This window comes from Trachypithecus francoisi, unplaced genomic scaffold (assembly GCF_009764315.1).
Source record: "Trachypithecus francoisi isolate TF-2019V2 unplaced genomic scaffold, Tfra_2.0 Lachesis_group12, whole genome shotgun sequence".
NCBI lineage: Eukaryota > Metazoa > Chordata > Mammalia > Primates > Cercopithecidae > Trachypithecus > Trachypithecus francoisi.
Genome location: NW_022681457.1, coordinates 6,591,310 through 6,609,199, shown reverse-complemented (window position 1 = coordinate 6,609,199; position 17,890 = coordinate 6,591,310). Strand labels below are relative to the sequence as shown.

At 48.5% G+C, this 17,890-nt stretch overlaps 1 protein-coding gene and 1 pseudogene across 1 annotated transcript; both read left to right on the top strand.

Annotated features, from left to right (window-relative positions):
• Positions 1-1,399: 1,399 nt before the first annotated feature.
• Positions 1,400-8,185, top strand: LOC117091347 (annotated as a pseudogene).
• Positions 8,186-15,570: 7,385 nt separating this feature from the next.
• Positions 15,571-17,850, top strand: CUNH19orf84 (chromosome unknown C19orf84 homolog). Its single transcript, XM_033224300.1, has 2 exons — positions 15,571-15,745; positions 16,711-17,850. Exons 1-2 carry the CDS (start codon positions 15,711-15,713, stop codon positions 17,237-17,239), a joined length of 564 nt encoding a protein of 187 aa, XP_033080191.1. The 5' UTR covers positions 15,571-15,710; the 3' UTR covers positions 17,240-17,850.
• Positions 17,851-17,890: the final 40 nt, after the last annotated feature.

Below are 17,890 nucleotides of genomic sequence, written 5' to 3'. Positions count from 1 at the left end.
TTATTTAAATATTACCCAGTTTGTGGTATTCCATTATAGCCACACAAATGAACTAAGACAGCCTGTAATATGAAGATGGCACCACTCCTGCCCCACTCTCATGAGACCTCTTCATGAAAGCACTGGCAATGCTCACAGTGGATTTTGGAACAGGCAGAGATGAACTCTCCCAAGTGGTAATTCCCACACTTTTTTGTTGTTGTTGTTGAGACAGAGTCTCGCTCTGTCACCCAGGTGGAGTGCAGTGGCCGGATCTCAGCTCACTGCAAGCTCCGCCTTCCGGGTTCACGCCATTCTCCTGCCTCAGCCTCCAAAGTAGCTGGGACTACAGGCACCCGCCACCTCGCCCGGCTAGTTTTTTGCATTTTTTTTAGTAGAGATGGGGTTTCACTGTGTTAGCCAGGATGGTCTCGATCTCCTGACCTTGTGATCCGCCCGTCTCGGCCTCCCAAAGTGCTGGGATTACAGGCCTGAGCCACCGCGCCCAGCCAATTCCCACATTTTTATCAACAGCCTCCAGCTCTAGAGAGCACCACATTTATTTCGTCTTGAATTTTTTTTTTTTTTTGAGATGGAATCTCACTCTGTTTTCCAGGCTGGAGTGTACTGGCATAATCTCAGCTCACTGCAACCTCTGCCTCCTAGGTTCAAGAGATTCTCCCGCCTCAGCCTCCTGAGTAGCTGGAATTACAGGCATGCACCACCACGCCTGACTAATTTTTGTATTTTTTCTTAGTAGAGACAGGGTTTCACCATGTTGGCCAGGGTGGTCTCAAACTCCTGACCTCGTGATCCATCCACCTCAGACTCCCAAAGTGCTGGGACTACAGGCATGAGCCACTGTGCCCGACCTTAAATTTTTTTGGTAGATATGGGGTCTTGCTTTGTTGCCTATGCTGATCCCAAATTCCTGGCCTCAAGCAGGCCTCCTGCCTCAGCTATCCAGGAGACTAGGATGACAGGAGTGAGCCACCACACCCAGCCTACATCTATTGTTCCCAGACATCTGTATGTGGACATCCTGCAAGCACCTCAACATGTCCAAAACACATGCATTATCCTCCCATGCTCTCCTAAATGCTCCCAGCCTGAAAGCCCTTCTTCCCCTTGTATCCTTGATCTTAGCTTACCATGCTACCACTGCCCAAACTCAAAATCTTAGAGACAACCCTGACTTGTCCCTCACTCCACGTATTGGCAACTCCCAGCCATTCTCCCTCCCAAATATCAGGTGGTGCTGCCTCCTCCACCCTCCCAGCTGCCACTGATCCTGATATTCCATCACTTGGACTGTGTACACATATGTATGTTAAAAGCATAGATCCCCGTTTTCTGCCTCAGGGGAGGTGGGAGCCTGATGTTTCTGGGAGTACTGTGTGGAGTTAGTGTCAGCCGCTTTTGGCATGGCAGCTTCGTCTGGCCCGGCTGGGATCTCGTTGCTTAACCCACAGGAAGATGTCCAGTTTCAAAAGGAGGTGGTGCAGGTTTTCAAGTGCATAACCCAGCAAAAAAAACAAGAACAACTTACTCCTGGAGTAGTCTACATGTGCCACCTACCTAACCTACTTAACGAAACCCAGATCTTTTCATATTTCTCCCAGTTTGGCACTGTGACACAGTTCAGACTGTCCAGAAGTAAAACGACTGGAAATAGCAAAGGCTATGTGCATTTGTGGAGTTTGAGTCTGAGGATGTTGCCAAGATAGTTGCTGAAACAATGAACAACTACCTGTTTGGTGAAAGACTCGTGGAGTGTCATTTTATGTCACCTGAAAAAGTATATAAAGAACTCTTTAAAGACTGGAATATTCCATTTAAGCAGCCATCAAATCCATCAGTGAAATGGTATAATCAGAATTGGACACTAACACAAAAGCTACAGATGGAGCGATTTAAAAAGAAAGAAAAATTACTCAGGAAGAAATTAGCTGGCTGGGCACGGTGGCTCACACCTGTAATCCCAGCATTTTGGGAGGTTGAGGCAGGTGAATCACCTGAGGTCAGGTGTTGGGGAAAAGCTGAGTGTTGGGAAAAAAGCTGAGGCAGGGCTTGCATGTCTGACATAATGTAAAAGAGTCTTGGAACATGTCCGGGATCCAGGGTCTAAAACCCCTCATGACCTTTGGAACACCAAGCTCTGAGCTAAAGGGTGGAAGGCTGCCCTGCTGCACCATAATCTAAGCCTAGGGCATAAAGCCCCTCATGGCTTGGATGGAATCCAGGGCTCAGGGCATGAAACCCTCGTGGCCTCTGGAATGTGTCTAGACTCGTTGGCTCCTTGCTTCTAGCCTTCCTAGGCCCATGGATCAACTGTATCTTAAACTAGAAGAACATGTTTCCCATTATCTTAAGTAGCAGAACATGTTCCATATGCTTCAAAGAAAATGTTAAACCATCACAGCTGTAAATCACGTGCTTGATGCACTGCTTTCTTTCAACCCCCACATCCTTACCGCCTGCTTCTTTGTTTGATCATCAATAAACAGTGCTGGCTTCCGGAGCTCAGGGCCTTCGCAGCCTCCATACTAGCACTGGCTCCCTGGACCCACCTTATGCACTCTTAACTTGTCTTTTCTCATTCCTTTGACTCTTCCGGACTTTGTAGCCCCCATGGCCTGGTGCTGGGTCTGATCACCCCAACGTTCCTGGCGCCCAACATGGGGCAACGAAAACCCCAGTGAAGGAACGCTAGAGCATGTGAAAGTGGAGGAGGTATCATCAGAGGACACCGAGGATGACTGAAAGAAGCTCGGTGGGAAAGCTGAGCACTCAGAAGAACCAGGGTAACAATCGGACAAAGTGAAAGCAAGTATTCTACTTACTTGAATTTCTTAAAGCATTTATTACAAAGAGGGGCAGTGAAAGTTAGTACTCAAAATTTGTTATCACTCTTTAGTACAGTAAAGCAGTTTTGCCCATGGTTTCCAGAACAAGGGACTATGGAGTTGGATGAATGGGAGAGAATTCGCAGAGATTTTAAAAAGGCGTATAAAGAGGGAGCAAAAATTCGTTCCGTTTGGTCAATGTGGGCGCTAATAAAGGCAGCTCTTGAGCCATTTCAAACAGATGATGAGGCAGATTCAGATGAGGAAAAGGAGAACGAGTGTAAAAAACTAACTTCAGATTCTGAATGCAAGGAGCAAAAACGAGAAGAGTTAGAAGGCGAAACTGAAAAAGGTATATTTTACTAGCCTGTCAGCTCCACCTGCTGAATTAAGTGAATGGCCACCTCCTCCCTTTCCCCTTAATGGGTGAGAAAGTGAATTAGCTGTAAAACTTACTGCTCCTGTACCTGCAACGTTAAAACCTGGAGCAATTTGAATAGAATACAAAATTCTATTCAAAACTAGAGCAAGCAGGGTGCGGTGGCTCACGCCTGTAATCACAGCACTTTGGGAAGCCAAGGCAGGCAGATCACGAGATCAGGAGATCGAGACCATCCTGGCTAACATGGTGAAACCCCGTCTCTACTAAAAATACAAAAAAATTAGCCGGGCATGGTGGTGTGCGCCTGTAGTCCAGCTACTTGGGAGGCTGAGGCAGGAGAATTGCTTGAACCTGGGAGGTAGAGGTTGCAGTGAGCCAGGATTGTGCCACTGCACTCCAGCCTGGGTGACAGAGCGAGACTCTGTCAAAAAAAAAAAAAAGAAAAGAAAAAAAGCTAGAGCTGAGGGAGACCTTGAAGCATGGCAATTTCCAGTTACTATAATACAGCAAGGAGGACAGACTATAACTAATTGGGTCACTTTTCCTTTTAGGTTACTGAAGGAATTTAAGCAAGCCATTAGTCAATATGGGCAGAACTCCCCTTTTGTGCAAACTTTGTTACAAAATGTGGCTCTTGATAATAGGTTAATACCATATTATTGGGATACTTCAACAAAATCTGTTCTCACTCCATCTCAGTATTTACAGTTTAAAACCTGGTGGGCTGATGAAGCTCAAACTCAGGCAATGGAAAACACACAAACGCAGCCACCTGTGCCTGTTTCCTTTGAACAGTTAATGGGAGTTGGCCCTAATTGGGGTAGATTAGAAAATCAAGCAGTAATGGAGGATGTTGCCATTGTTCAACTGCGCTCTGTGCGCTTACGGGCATGGGAAAGTATAAATGTTACAGGGGAAAAACATCCTTCTTTCAGATCTGTCCAACAAGGACCTAAAGAACCATATATTGTTTTTATTGCTTGGCTCCAAGAGGCTGTGTATAAAGACATAACTGATAAAACACCTCAGGATGTTGTAACACAGCTTCCTGCATACAATAATGCTGATGCAGAATGTCAAACCGCTATCAGACCTATGAGACGAAGGCTCATTCGGCTGACTATATTGGGGCTTGCGATGATATTGGAGGTAACTTCATAGGGCTACGCTTTCAGCTCAGGCTATGGCTGGATTGAAAGTAGGAAGGCCCCGTTTCTCAGGCTCTGGCTTTAATTATGGGCAATCTGAATACACAAAAAAGGAATGTAGAAAAGGAAAATAAAAAGGCTGGGCAAGATATATGGTGGAGGGATGCACATACAAAGAGCTGGGGAAAAGGAAAGATAATTATATGGGGAAGAGGATTTGCTTGTGTCTCTCCAGGTGACAATCAGGTACCTGTGTGGTGCCCATCAAACATCCAAAGACCTATCATGAGCCACAGCCTCTAGTGGACCCACCTGTACAGTGCAAATTGAAGGCTTGAGGATTGCTTTTTTGCTATACTGTTGCACAAGAAGGATAAGCCTCGATTTGATTTTTCTATGCCTTCTGTTAGAAGGGGCCTGTTTCTCATTATCAGTGGAAAGCTTTACCCCATGGTAATTAATCAAAGAGGCAGAAGCTGAGTTACAGCTTGTAGAACAAATGCTTCAGCAATGGCATGCCTCCCAGCTACAGCCACAAAAGTTTTTGCTTCTGTTTCGCTAGATTTACTAACATGGGTTTGAGGGTATGCTTGTGTTTTTTTGCAGGAGATAAACAAATGTGTGGATGCCCTCAAGATGTGTACGACCATGGAATGGGAGACTGGCGGGACCCATGGATCCCAACCAAGGACCTGGTTCCCCCAGTACAAGCCATGAGCCAGTTTAAATCTGAATGTGAAGATGGAACGAGGACCAACCAGAGTCAGGCTGACATCAACCACCATAACATGGGGACAGGTCAAGAAAACCACACAGGAAGCTGAGAAACTGCTGGAGCACCAGGGTTTTACCTTTTGCTGGGATTCAGAGGTACAACAGATGCTTAACGGACCAATGCTTTCTGACTGAGCTCCTCTCTACCTGAATACAAGACACCTTAATAGGCAGGAATATCGTCGCCCCTATTCAGCATGAAGAAGTTGCGGAAGATGGACCTTCATCCTTCTGCAACCCTTAGGATTAAGGATCCTCCTGTAAATGGGAAAGGGGAAATATGTAAGAAGCATTCAAACCAGAGTGACTCCATTTTGAATAAGGGCCAATGCATCCTAATGAGGAAGGGATGAAAAAAATGAATATATCTATAAGATATAAATATCCCCCATATGCCTGGGACCTGTTGTTGGACCCTTACAGATTGACACACAGGCCTGGTTGGCAGTAGTCCCTGGAAAATATGAATCGCAGGCTGCTTTGCATATGATTTGGGGGCATAGTTTAAAATATAATTATTCCAGTCCTAAAACTCTGAAGTTCCATCCGAATAAGCTCGAATGGGAGCAAAACAAAGTTACATTTGAAGGTGTGGATGCTCGAACTTGGGAAGATTGTATAGTAAGACTGAGGTACTACAAAATAACTCCTGTGGAATAATCATTGATTAGTCCCCGAAGGGGATCTTTAAGGAAAATTGCACTGGAAAGCCTTCCTGTAGAACAAATGTAGTCAACCAGTAGAACTGCTGGCAAAGGAATCATACAAAGTATGTTCGGACAGAAGCTAATGCCCCTATCATGTGGAGTCCTGCTGGCATTGTTGCCCCTAGTCCAAAAATGATATCTCCTGCCATAGGACAGGAACATTCTAAATTATGGAAATTAGCTATGGCTCAAAGTTCAATCAAAAGTGGGGAGGGTAAATATAAAAGGTATAGGGGGAGGGAGGGAAAAATAAATATGCTCTCTCTTTTCTTTCCAACAGGACCCTTTGGAATCAGAGTTGTGTTCAGCCACCTTTTATGCTAGCAATAGGAAATGTTACAACTTTTAATAAAAATCAGACTATCCTGATAATTAAAGCCAGAGAAGGAGTTTGGATCCTCTATCTCTAAATAGAACATGGGAGGCATCATCCTCCATTCATATTGTAACTAAGATCCTTAAAAAACTCTTATCCCAAAATATAGTTGCTCTTATATTCGCTATAGCTGGCCTCATTGCCGTTACTACTACCGCTGCAGTTGCTAGCGTGGCTTTACATTCATCTGTGCAAACTGCTTATTTGTCAGTAAGTGGCAAAAGAATTCCACAAAATTATGGAACTCCCAAGCTCAAATAGATCAAAAAATAGTTAACCAAATTAATGATCTCCCTCAGACAGTGATTTGGATGGAAGATCGTCTTATGAGTTTAGAAAGTAGAATTCAAATGCAATGTGACTGGAATACATCTGACTTTTGTATTACTCCTCATAGTTACAATGAGACAGAACATCCATGGGAAAAGGTTAAATGCCATCTAGAGGGTAGAGAGGAAAATCTTACCCTCAATATCATAAAACTAAAAGAGGTTTTTGAAGCTCCTCAGGCTCACTTAGCCCTGCTCCTTGGAACTGATATTTTGAACAAGACAGCCGATGGGTTGTCTGCAATCAATCCTCTCAAATGGATTAAGGCCATTGAAAGCTCTACACTTGCAAATTCTGTTCTAACAATTATGTGCTTGTGCTGTCTCCTTTACTCTACAGATGCAGAAGCCGCCTCTGGAGAGAAAGCCGCCATCGAGAACAAGCAATGATAGCTGTGGCGGTTTTACAAAAAAGAAAAAGGGGGCATGTTGGGGAAAAGCTGAGTGTTGGGAAAAAAAATTGAGGCAGGGCTTGCTAGTCTGATATAAAAAGAGTCTTGGAACATGTCCAGAGTCCAGGGTCTAAAACCACTCGTGGCCTTTGGAACAGCAAGCTCTGTGCTAAAGGGTGGAAGCCTATCCTGCTGCACCCTAATCTAAGCCCAGGGCATAAAGCCCCTCGTGGCTAGGACGGAATCCAGGGCTCAGGGCATGAAACCCCTCCTGGCCTCTGGAATGTGTCTAGACTTGCTGGCTCCTTGCTTCTAGCATTCCTGGGCTCATAGATCGATTGTATCTTAAGCTAGAAGAACATGTTTCCCATTATCTTAAGTAGCAGAACATGTTCCATATGCTTCAAAGGAAATGCTAAACCATCACAGCTGTAAATCATGTGCTTGATGCACCGCTTTCTTTCAATCCCTACATCCTCACCACCTGCTTCTTTGTTTGATCACCAATAAATAGTGCACACTTCCAGAGCTCGGGGCCTTTGCAGCCTCCACACTAGCGTTGGCCCCCTGGACCCACCTTATGCACTCTTAACTTGTCTTTTCTCATTCCTTTGACTCCACTGGACTTCATAGCCCCCGCGGCCTGGTGTTGGGTCTGATCACCCCAAGAGTCAGGAGTTCGAGACCAGCATGGCCAACATGGTGAAACACTGTCTCTACTAAAAATACAAAAATTAGCCAGGCATGGTGGAAGGCACCTGTAATCCCAGCTACTTGGAAGACTTAGGCAGGATAATTGCTTGAACCTGGGAGGCAGAGGTTGCAGTGAGCCAAGATTGGGCCACTGCACTCCAGCCTAGGCGACAGAGCAAGATTCAATCTCGAAAAAAAAAAAAGAATTAGCTAAAAAATGAATTATGATTTTCCTTCTTTGATTTTCCAGAAAACAGAAAGTCTTTCAAAAACTAATTGTCAGACATCTACAAAAGGCCAGGGTTTACCTAAGAAGAAGAAAAAGGTTTTAGGCACTCTTGACACTCCTGAGAAGACTGTGGATATCCAGGGCCTCACACCAGTTTGTACACCAGTATTTTTGGAGAGACAAAAATCTGAAGTGGCTGAAATGAATGACAATGATGAAGATAATGAAATCGTTTTCAAACAGTCCATATCCTATGTAAAATAAGAAACACAAGAGACTCAAACACCTATACATTCATGGAAAAAAAGATGAAGAAAAAGCAATCCATGATTTTCAATGTATTACATATAATATTTCTTCTGAAAAATATAATATTTTCATGAGAGGACTTTGTGTTTTACCAGGTACAATGAAATGCAACCCTTGACAGGATTTTCAGAGGTAAAATACACTGGTCAAGTTAAGGAAATAATCTGTAATTTTGGATTGCCTGCCCTTGGCTGAAATACAGGGCTGCATACCAGCTTGCACTGGCTTGGCTGACATTGCCTCTTTGTCCTAGCCTCTAGTTTCCTTTTGATATTTCATAGCTCTCCTTAGTTACTTACCTGAGTAGAAAGTTGACCACTCACTGCGAGTTTAAATACTAAACTGCAGCTTTTTTCTTTTTTTCTTTTTTTGGAGATGGAGTCTTGCTCTGTCACCCAGGCTGGAGTGCAGCGGCACAATCTCGGCTCACTGCAAGCTCCGCCTCCCAGGTTCACGCCATTCTCCTGCCTCAGCCTCCCAAGCAGCTGGGACTACAGGCGCCTGCCACTACACCCAGCTAATTTTTTTACATTTTTCGTAGAGATGGGGTTTCACCATGTTAGCCAAGGATGATCTCGATCTCCTGACCTTGTGATCCACCTGCCTCAGCCTCCCAAAGTGCTGGGATTACAGGTGTGAGCCACCGCGCCTGGCCTCTTGCAGCCTTTTTCTATCCCCAGCAGATAAAGACCACCAATCTGGTTTGTCCATCTACATGGTTTGTCAGGGACATTTAACTCAAGAGGGTGCTTTAGATTTCAACATCAGATGGCTGAAGCTGGAAAGTAAATTATATATAGTGTGAGAAGACAGTTTCAGTTTTTTGTTTTGTTTTGTTTTGAGACAGAGTCTTGTTCTGTTGCCCAGGCTGGAGTGCCAAGGCATGATCTCGACTCACTGCAACCTCCGCCTCCTGGGTTCAAGTGATTATCCTGCCTCAGCCTCCCCAGCAGCTGGGATTACAGATGCGTGCACCACCACACCTGGCTAGTTTTTGTATATTTAGTAGAGACAGGGTTTCAACATGTTGGCGAAGCTGGTCTCAAACTCCTGACCTCGTGATCCACCTGCCTCGGCCTCCCAAAGTTTACAGGCGTGAGCCACCGCACCCAGCCCAGCAGTTCCAGTTTTAGCATAGATTTGCTTATGTGTTAGTTCAAATTTTAATAGAGATTCAAAAATGACTCATTTTTACCAATAATGTTAAATTAGTTTTCGTTGGGCTAGCATGGATTCATAACCACCATTTTATACTAGCATCATCAGTGAGGAATTATATTTCAAGGTTCAAACAAAAACGAGCAAACAAACTTTTTTCTACAAAAAAAAAAAAAAAGAAATAGCATAGATGCCCACATGCCATGGGGCTTAATGAGAACAAGCTCCATGCTGAGCCTTTTACATACACCACCATATTTGAATGTCATAGCAACTCTGGGACAAGTGTTCTTGCTCAGCTCCCAAGTGAAACTGAAGCTCAGAGAGGCTAAGCAAATTACCCAAGGTGACTCAGCTTTTCAGGGGCAGAGCCAGTACGTGACATCAGTCAAGCATGTCAGTTGGACTCCACGCCCATGATCTCAACACTTCCTGTACTTCCTCTCATTGTGGCAATGAAGAATTAGGGCTTAGGCCGGGTGTGGTGGTTCACGCTTGTAATCCCCGCACTTTGGGAGGCTGAGGTGGGTGGACCACTTGAGGTCAGGAGTTTGAGATCAGCCTGGCCAACATGGTGAAACCTCGTCTCTACTAAAAATACAAACATTAGCCGGTCCTGGTGGCAGGCACCTGTAATCCCAGCTACTCAGGAGGCTGAGGCAGGAGTATCGTTTGAACTTGGGAGGCGGAGTGTCAGGCCTCTGAGCCCAAGCTAAGCCATCATAGCCCCTGTGACCTGCACGTATACATCTAGATGGCCTGAAGTAACTGACGATCCACAAAAGAAGTGAAAATAGCCTTAACTGATGACATTCCACTGCTGTGATTTGTTTCTGCCCCACCCTAACTGGTCAATGTATTTTGCCATCTCCCCCACCCTTACGAAGGTTCTTTGTAATCTCCCCACCCTTGAGTATGTACTTTGTGAGATCCACCCGCTGCCCACAAAACATTGCTCCTAACTCCACCGCCTATCCCAAAACCTGTAAGAACTAATGATAATCCCATCACTCTTTGCTGACTCCTTTTTCGGACTCAGCCCGCCTGCACCCAGGTGAAATAAACAGCTCTGTTGCTCACACAAAGCCTGTTGATGGACTCTTCACACGGACGCTGGTGACACGGAGATTGCAGTGAGCCGAGATCCCGCCACTGCACTCCAGCCTGGGCGACAGAGCGAGACTCAGTCTCAAAAAAAACAAAAAAAAACCAACAAAGGTGACCCCCGAACCTTGACGCCCCGACAACAACAATAAAGGTAATAATAACCTTGACACCTCCACAGGGTTGAGAGGGGAGAAGCTGGGCGAGGTCCTCTAAATGTGGGGAGATTTTAGGGAAGGGAGGCAAAGATGACCTCCTGGACCTAAAAGAGGAGAGAGGACATGAGGGTAGGAGAGGCATTGAGAGGCGCCCACCTTGCCCTTGGCAGGGTCCCCAAGTAGATGGGATGGAATAAATGGGAAAGAGCAGGGGCCCTAGGATCTCCAGGGACGGAAGGGGATTCGGGGAGGAGGGGGATTTAAGGAAATCTGTGAGCCCGAAGGGAATGGGGAGACCCCGAAGGTCGAATCTTGGAACGTTGAAGGTCTAAAGCCAGTAGGGATGGGGAGTGGAGAGTGAAAGGAAGGGTCTGGTTCTAAGCGGTGGATGGGGCAATGGGGCTCCCCAGTGGACCAAGGAGATGCCGAGACGGATTCTCCCCTCAACAACCCAGTTCCCTCTCTCCCTCCAAGCTCCGCTCCGCATCTCCAGGACTGGGCCAGGTCTCCTGGACGCTGCCAGAACCTCCCCGAACAAGCGCAGACAAAAGTCTCAGCAAAAATGCCTGAAGAAGGCGCAGAAAAGCGCTCGCCAACCAGAGGGAGAAGGCGAGGCGGGCGGAGTACGCTGGGTGGGGGATTCAAAAGCGACGCGAGCTCTCTGGCCAATCAGAGCCGAGAATAGTGAGTCGCGTAGCTCAACAAGAAGTGGGTGGGACCCTAACCCATAGCGGCTGGGTTCCCCGACAAATCGGAAGTCTCGCTTCCCCTTACGCAGAAGTTGATTGGTCGGTTTTCAGAACTAGCCTGTCAATTTTGGAAGCTGCGTGAAAGGCATTTCCTTAGCGACACAAGGTCCCGCCTCCAGTCTCCTAGCGCCACGGGGGCACAAGCGGCGGAACAGAAAAACCTTAAAGGGCGAGGTACGTGGTAAACGAAGAGGTCAGACCCTGGTTTCCAAATGGCGTCAGATCCTGATCTTAGTAATAGGAGAAGCAATAAAAGAACAAGCTAGAACAATCCCATGACGCTAGAGTTGAGCAGTAAGCGCCATCAGCCTCTGGGATTTAAAGTAACCGAATAGATAGACCCTGACTTGAAATCTGAAGATCCGGGTTCTCATCAGTCTCTAGGAAAGAAAAGCAAGCCAGATCTCTTGGCAAAAATCCTATTCCGGCCAGTCACTGGACGACTAACATCGTCCAGCATAGGGCGATCCTGGTGCCTAGGACTTCTCCTTAAAATGCAATGTTGCGGGCCAGGCACGGTGGCCTACCCCTGTAATCCCAGCACTCAAGGCAGGAGGATCACGTGAGGCCAGGAGTTCGAGACCAGCCTGGCCAACATGGGGAAACTCCATCTCTACTGAAAATACAAAAATTAGCTGGACATGGTGGCGCATGCCTGTAATCGCAGTTACTCGGGAAGCTGAGGCAGGAGAATCGCTTGAACCCGGGAGGCGGAGGTTGCAGTGAGCACAGATTGTACCACTGCACTCCAGCCTGGGCGACAGAACAAGACTGTCTCAAATAAATAAATAAAAATTTAAAAATACCCTCTAATCCTAGCACTTCGGAAGGCCCAGCTGGGAAGATTGCTTGAGACTAGCAGTTTAAGACCAACCTGGCCAACACAGAGAGACCTCTTCTCTATTAAAATAAATGATTTTTTAAAATGTGGATTAAATGAGTTCATAGTATTCATTGAAATAGACCTCCAGTCTGGCCAACATAGTGAAGCCCCATCTTTACTAAAAATACAAAAATGAGTGGGGCGTGGTGGCGGGCACCTGTAATCCCAGCTACTCAGGGGGCTGAGGCAGGAGAATTGCTTGAACCTGGGAGGTGGAGGTTGCAGTGCGCTGAGACAGCGCCACTGCACTCCAGCCTAGGTGACAGAGGGAGATCCTGTCTCAAAAAAAAAAAAAAAAGACCTTCATTTTACAAAATAACTTAGTACTCCCCCCAACTCTCAAGGTTGTGAAAAACAAGGAAAGACAGGACCACAGGAAAGAGGAGACTAAGGAGAGAGAGTGACTAAATCTAACATGGTAGTCCAGATTGGATCCAGGACCACAAACAAAGGACATTAGTGTAAAAACTGGTAAAATCCAAGTAAAGCCTGCAGTTTACCTAATAGTCCTGCCAGTTTCTTAGTTGTGACTCACGTACCATGTACATTACATGATGACGTAAGATGGCAACATTAGAGGAACTTGAGTCAGGAGTAGAGGAGAACTCTCTCCATTATCTTTGTAACTTTATCTTTGTAACTTTCTGTAAGTATAAAAGTATTCCAGGCGAGCATGGTGGCTCATGACTGTAATCCCCTGGCACTTTGGGACGCCAAAGCAGGAGGATCTCTTGAACCCAGGAGTTTGAGACCAGCCTGGACAACATTCTGAGATCCTGTCTCTATAAAATAAGGCACCCCGTGTGGTGGTGTGTGCCTGTGGTCCCAGCTACTTGGGAGGCTGAGGTAGGAGGATGGTTTGGGCCCAGGAGGTTGAGGCTGCAGTGAGCCATGATCACACCACTGCACTCCAGCCTGTGTGACAGAGGGGGACCCTGTCTCAAAAAAAAACACACAAAAAAGTATTGCAAAATAAAGCACATATTTAAAAATATAAAGACCTATGCCACTCCTCTTAGCTGATTCTTTTCCAGTCCCTGAATCACTACGTTTGTTTTACTTTCAGAAGCTGTTCCCTCCCCAGGAATATTCAACTTCCAGTCTTCCAGTACCTTCCTACAACAACCTTCCCTAACCATATTATCTACTTGATTTTTTTTTCTTTTTTGAGATGAAGTTTCACTCTGTAGCCCAGACTAGAGTGCAATGGTGCGATCTCAGCTCACTGCAACCTCCACCTCCCGGGCTCAAGTAATTCTCCAGCCTCAGCCTCCCAAGTAGCTGGGACTACAGGCATGCCTTACCATGCCAGGCTAATTTTTGTATTTTTATTTTATTTATTTATTTATTTTTGAGACAGGGTCTCCCTCTGTTGCCCTGGCTGGAGTGCACTGGCATGATCTCAGCTCACTGCAACCTCTGCCTCCCAGGTTCAAGCCATTCTCCTGCTTCAGTCTCCCGAATAGCTGGGATTACAGGTGCCTGCCACCACGCCCAGCTAATTTTTGTATTTTAAGTACAGATGGGGCTTCACCATCTTGGCCAGGCTGGTCTCAAACTCCTGACCTCAAGTGATTCGTCCACCTCGGCCTCCCAAAATGCTGGGATTAGAGGCGTGAGCCACCAGGCCAGGCCCCTAACCACGTTATCTACTGTATCTCCCTACCTCAGTGCTTCTATTTCCCCTTGCCCTGATTTGACATCTTCAGGTACTTATTCTTACAGAATATATGCTATGTATGTCTCATCTGTCTCCCTTACAAGCATGCAAGTTCCCTGAGAGTAGGGGCCATGTCTATTCTGTCCCCAGTGTGCAGCCTGGAGCCCAAAGCATAGCAGGCATTGAATATTTCTTAAATGAATGCATGTAAGAATGACAACTGCTTCTCAGCAAAACACTGTCACAACTACCAGCAATAACAATAAGTAAATATCATTTGTTCAGCCTAATTGTGGTCCAGATTCTGTGTTTACTAATACACGGGTAATATCACAAGAACTTGGACGGCAATATTAGCCCCATTTCTCAGATGGAGAAACTAGGGCATACAGACTAGAAGGACCTAGAGTTACAAAGCAAGTTAGAGCCACGGCCCCTAGTAGAATCCAGCGCTTAGAACGGCTAAGACCCCCAAACCATCTACCACGCCCTCTGCCCTGGGGAGTGTCCACATGTCCAGATTTCCCTACCTAAAATGTCCCTTGAGTCCTAAATAATCTGTCTTGGGGATACGGCAGGAATAAACAGAGAATGAGAGACAGACAGAGAGAGAGAGAGAGAGAGAGAGAGAGAGAAGGGGGCAGGGGTCCCGGGACTACTGGATCTGAGAGAGGAAGGGGTCTGGGGACCCAGAGTTCGGGGTCTGAAGAAGGAGGGGCTGGAGCATGGACTCCCGGGTCTGAGGGAGGAGGGGCTGGGGATCTGGACTCTTGGGTCTTAGGGAGGAGCTGGGGTCTGGACTCCTGGGTCTGAGGGAAGAGGGGTTGGGGGCCCGGACTCCTGGTCTGAGGGAGGAGGGGGCTGGGGATCTGGACTCCTGGATCTGAGGAGGAGAGGCTGGGGATCTGGACTCCTGGTCTGAGGGAGGAGGGGCTGGGGATTGGACTCCTGGGTCTGAGGAGGAGGGGCTGGGGATCTGGACTCCTGGGTCTGAGGGAGGAGGGGGCTGGGGATCTGGACTCCTGGTCTGAGGGAGGAGGGGGCTGGGGATCTGGACTCCTGGGTCTGAGGGAGGAGGGGGCTGGGGATCTGGACTCCTGGGTCTGAGGGAGGAGGGGGCTGGGGATCTGGACTCCTGGGTCTGAGGGAGAGGGGGCTGGGGATCTGGACTCCTGGTCTGAGGAGGAGCTGCGGATCTGGACTCCTGGGTCTGAGGGAGGAGCTGGGGATCTGGACTCCTGGGTCTGAGGGAGGGGCTGGGGATCTGGACTCCTGGGTCTGAGGGAGGGGCTGGGGATCTGGACTCCTGGGTCTGAGGAGGAGGGGGCTGGGGATCTGGACTCCTGGTCTGAGGGAGGGGCTGGGGATCTGGCTCCTGGGTCTGAGGGAGGAGCTGGGGATCTGGACTCTGGGTCTGAGGGAGGGGCTGGGGATCTGACTCCTGGGTCTGAGGGAGGAGCTGGGGATCTGGACTCCTGGGTCTGAGGGAGGAGAGGCTGCGGGCCTGGACTCCTGGGTCTGAGGGAGGAGGGGCTGGGGATCTGAACTCCTGGGTCTGAGGGAGGAGGGGCTGCGGGCCTGGACTCCTGGGTCTGAGAGAGGAGGGGCTGCGGGGGTGCTGGAGGCCTGAAGTAAGCCGTCTTGAGGAACTAGATCCAGGTCCCCGCCTGCGCTCTTTCTTTCGGGGGTCCGGATCACTCCGCGAGCCACGCCCCATTTCTGACCTGGCCAAGCCCCGCCTCTCTCCGCCTGGGCCCCTCCCCAACCTTCCCGGGCCCTGGAAGGATCTCCGAGGCGAAGTTGCTAGAAGATACTTAAGAGGGCCCCAGGGGAGATGGAACAACCAAAGGACGGGGCTGGGCCCGAAGGGTGAGACAAAGACCTCCTGAGAGGGGGACAGAAACCCAGAGAGAGGAGGGGACCGTGAAAACGAGAGAGAAAGGGCGCACTGAACAGACCTGCATAGAGAATCAGGAAAAACAAAAAAGGCTCAGGTATCATCACATAGAATCTTAGAAGAGCTTAGTGAGAGTTGAGCGAGATATTTGGAAACAGGCGGAGACCGGGTGCAGTGGCTTATGCCTGTAATCCCAGCATTTTGGGAGGCCGAGGCGGGTGGATCACCTGAGGTCGGGAGTTCCAGACCAGCCTGAATAACATGGAGAAATCTGTCTCTCCTAAAAATACAAAATTAGCCAGGCGTGGTGGCACATGCCTGTAATCCCAGGTATTCGGGAGGCTGAGGCAGGAGAATCGCTTGAACCCGAGAGGCGGAGGTTGCGGTGAGCCAAGATCAGCCATTGCACTCCAGTCTGGGCAACAAGAGCGAAACTCCGTCTTTAAAAGAAAAGAAAAGAAAAAGAGCTAGAAACAGATACTCATCGAACAGAAATTTCCAAGAATAAACCAAGAAATGTGAAGACTCCAGGGATCCCCAGAAGGCTGGAGAAATCGTGGCTGTCCACTGTTTTAGCACTTACCAGACCCAGCCCTGTTATTCGTGCCTTTGATGCGATCCAAAGCCATCTTTGACTCTAAACAAGTTAAGGTTTGGAATGGGAAAATGATTTGTCCAAAGATGCACCACCAAAAGCGAGGCGGCCAGGAATTGGAACTGAGTTCTGTCTGATGCTGCAGTTCATGGCAGAGCTGTCTGTTTCTCTAGAGAGACCCGGGTTAGAAACAAAGAGAGAGAGAAGCGGGAGAGGAAGTCACGGGTGGGCACAGAGGATGGAGAGATGGCTGCCTTCCGCAGAGGTGCAGAGACAGCCTGGCAGCGAGAAACAAGGAAGTACGGAAACGCTGAGCCCCACTGACCTGTCTTTTTGTTCTAGGAACAACCTGTCCCTGCCTTCATCTGGGACTGAGCCACGGCCCCCTGCGCCTCTCCCAACCCCGCCACCCTGGCTCCTGAGCTCCACAGACCCCGCCCACCTGGGGCTCCCGGAGAGCGTGGCCTCTGTCACCGTGCCCATACGCCTGGACACCCTCTCCTGCCTCCTGCACAGCGCCCTGCTGGGGGCCTACACCTTCCAACAGTCCTTGCCCTCTTGCTCCTGCTGCCCCCAGGCAGGCCACACTCAGCCGGGCGCAGTCAGGAGGCCTCCCAGGGGACGCGGGGGCTGGGAAGTCAGGCACAGGCCAGGCTGGGGCCGGGGCCCATATCGACGAGGAGGCCTCGGGAGAGCTGAGCAGCCAGACAGGGATCGGGCGGGGGTTCGTGGGGCTGGCCCCAGGACCCCACCAATGACGCTGCCATCAACACCAACACTGCCTGCCCAGGATGGGAAGAAGGAAGCCAGAGGTCCAGAGCCACCCCTGGAAACACCACCGGCTGCTGAGGACTGGGAGACAGAGTACTAGGACCCTGGAGGGTCCAGCACCTGAGATTGCAGTCACCCAGGAGGGTTTTCCTGGGGCCCGGAGTGACCTCAGGCCTGTCAGAAGAACCCCAAGAAACATCTTCCATCCCCCCCTCTTCCCAAAACCATAGTCCCAGGAGTAGCTCCTGTGAGCCACTTGCTGAACCTGACCTAAGTCACCTGAATCCCAAGCCAGAAGAAAACCCTAAACCTCATACCCAGGCCAGTCTCCTTGATGACCTCAACCCCATTCCCAATGCCATCCCCAACCACAACCACAATCCTTACCTCATTCTCAATCCCCAAGATTCCTCGAGCCCCATCCCCTACCCTCTCCCTAACCCCAAAGCCACTCCTACCAGCCTCTCTCTTCCCCACTGTCAATCCCTATTCCCAAACCCATTCATTCCCATCCCTGTCACCAGTCCCAACTCCACTTCTGCACCTCAACCCAAACCCACCCTCGTTACCAACCCCTTTCTCCTCATTCCCTATGTAGCTCAGCCCATCTTTAATGTCCTCTGAATCTACAGCTCCAAAGAGCCCCATCCTCAACCTTAGCCACAGCTCTGTGTCCTTCCCCACGAAGAATAAACAATAAATGTGTGACTCTCCCTGTATCTTGCGTGTGTGTCTGCGTGTGTGTGCTTAC

What these genes read in the sequence shown, in the direction of transcription:
- CUNH19orf84 (XM_033224300.1), top strand. Translation starts at nt 15,711, where the DNA reads ATGGAACAACCAAAGGACGGGGCTGGGCCCGAAGG. An exon ending in GACGGGGCTGGGCCCGAAGG is followed by an intron (nt 15,746 to 16,710) that starts GTGAGACAAAGA and finishes TTTTTGTTCTAG; the next exon opens with GAACAACCTGTCCCTGCCTT.